Raw genomic sequence first — 1,330 nt, forward strand, 5'->3', positions numbered from 1 at the left:
GTGTGTGTGTGTGTGTGTGTGTGTGTGTGTGTGTGTGTGTGTGTGTGTGTGTGTGTGTGTGTGTGTATATATAGTGGCATATAGCAAGACAAGCTAACAATATGACACACTTCAGATTCGAGTATATATGTATATATGTGTGTGTGTATTGGCATCTATCTACATAATAACATATGCAAGTGTAGTGTACCTCCCTCTGCTCGGCTTTACGTGTAGACTACCATGTGCAGTCTGTGTGAGGTATATATCAACAGACAACACTTTATGTTTCTAAGCTCCACAATCCTTCAAATGAATAACCTCAACCCCCGAGTTTCTGTATTCCTGATTCCAAACCCTAAACCCTAAACTCAACCACCTACGCCTGCAGGGACGTGTACATGAGCTATGACGCAGAGCCGATCAGTGGCATCTCCAAAGACGACATCCTGGAGGTGGGCAAGAAGGTGTACCTACTAGTGAATGAGATCTCCAACTTCATACCAGCCGTAGCTACCGCTCTGGCCGACGACCAGGTGGGTGGGCAAAGGTGTAGATGTTAGGGGAACGGAGACATAGAGATATACATATATGTGTTCGTATAAACAAATATATATATGTGTGTGTGTCTGTGTGTCTGTGTGTCTGTGTGTGCGTGTGTGTCTGATTCTGTGTGCGTGTCTGTGTGTGTCTGTGTCTGTGTCTGTGCCTGTGTCTGTGTGTGTGTTTGTGTTAGTACAAGAAGGCGTTTTCTGTCAATGAGATCCCCTATACCATACCCGCTGTAGCCGTTACTCTGGCAGATGATCAGGTGGGTCTGTATTTGTTTTAGGCTAAACCCTAAGCCCCTACAACATCTGTGTATAACTGAATGGATTTCACAGACTCGTAACACGCCACCCGTTTCTACCTCGTGTCCCCTACTTTACCTGAATTCAGTATAAAAACCCCAAACCCTAACCAGTCTATACCCCCCTTCTTCTTATTCTTATTCTCATCCTCGTCTACCCCCCCCCCCCCCACAAACACACACACGCCCACAGCCGGCCTTGCGCTGGTTTGAGTCCTGCACGCGGCACATAGAGGTGGTGCGAGAGGGCAGGTTGGAACGCGTGACCTTCACAGTGCCGCCCATCTGCGAGTTCTTGACGGAGCAGGCGATGGAGCACATGCTGTCACAGACCAAACGGGATGAGCAGGGCAGCAAGATAGCCTATCTCGTGTCGTGTCAGGATAAGTTGTACACAAAGGTAGTGTGGGAGTAGGTGTTATGTGCGTGTGGGTATGTATATATGTATATATATGTGTGTGTGTGTGTGTGTGTGTGTGTGTTGTTGTTGTTGTTGTTGTT

The 1,330-nt window shown here is 47.3% G+C and overlaps 1 protein-coding gene across 1 annotated transcript; it reads left to right on the top strand.

Moving 5' to 3' along the window:
* Positions 1-1,022: 1,022 nt before the first annotated feature.
* On the top strand, positions 1,023-1,244 carry SARC_16369 (hypothetical protein; the record flags this gene model as incomplete). The annotated part of the gene is made up of 1 exon (XM_014289524.1): positions 1,023-1,244. A coding segment is annotated over one exon (222 nt), but the record flags the coding sequence as incomplete, so codon positions are not given.
* Between the last annotated feature and the right edge of the window lie 86 nt (positions 1,245-1,330).

This window comes from Sphaeroforma arctica, assembly GCF_001186125.1.
Source record: "Sphaeroforma arctica JP610 unplaced genomic scaffold supercont1.7918, whole genome shotgun sequence".
In the NCBI taxonomy this organism is placed as follows: Eukaryota; class Ichthyosporea; order Ichthyophonida; genus Sphaeroforma; species Sphaeroforma arctica.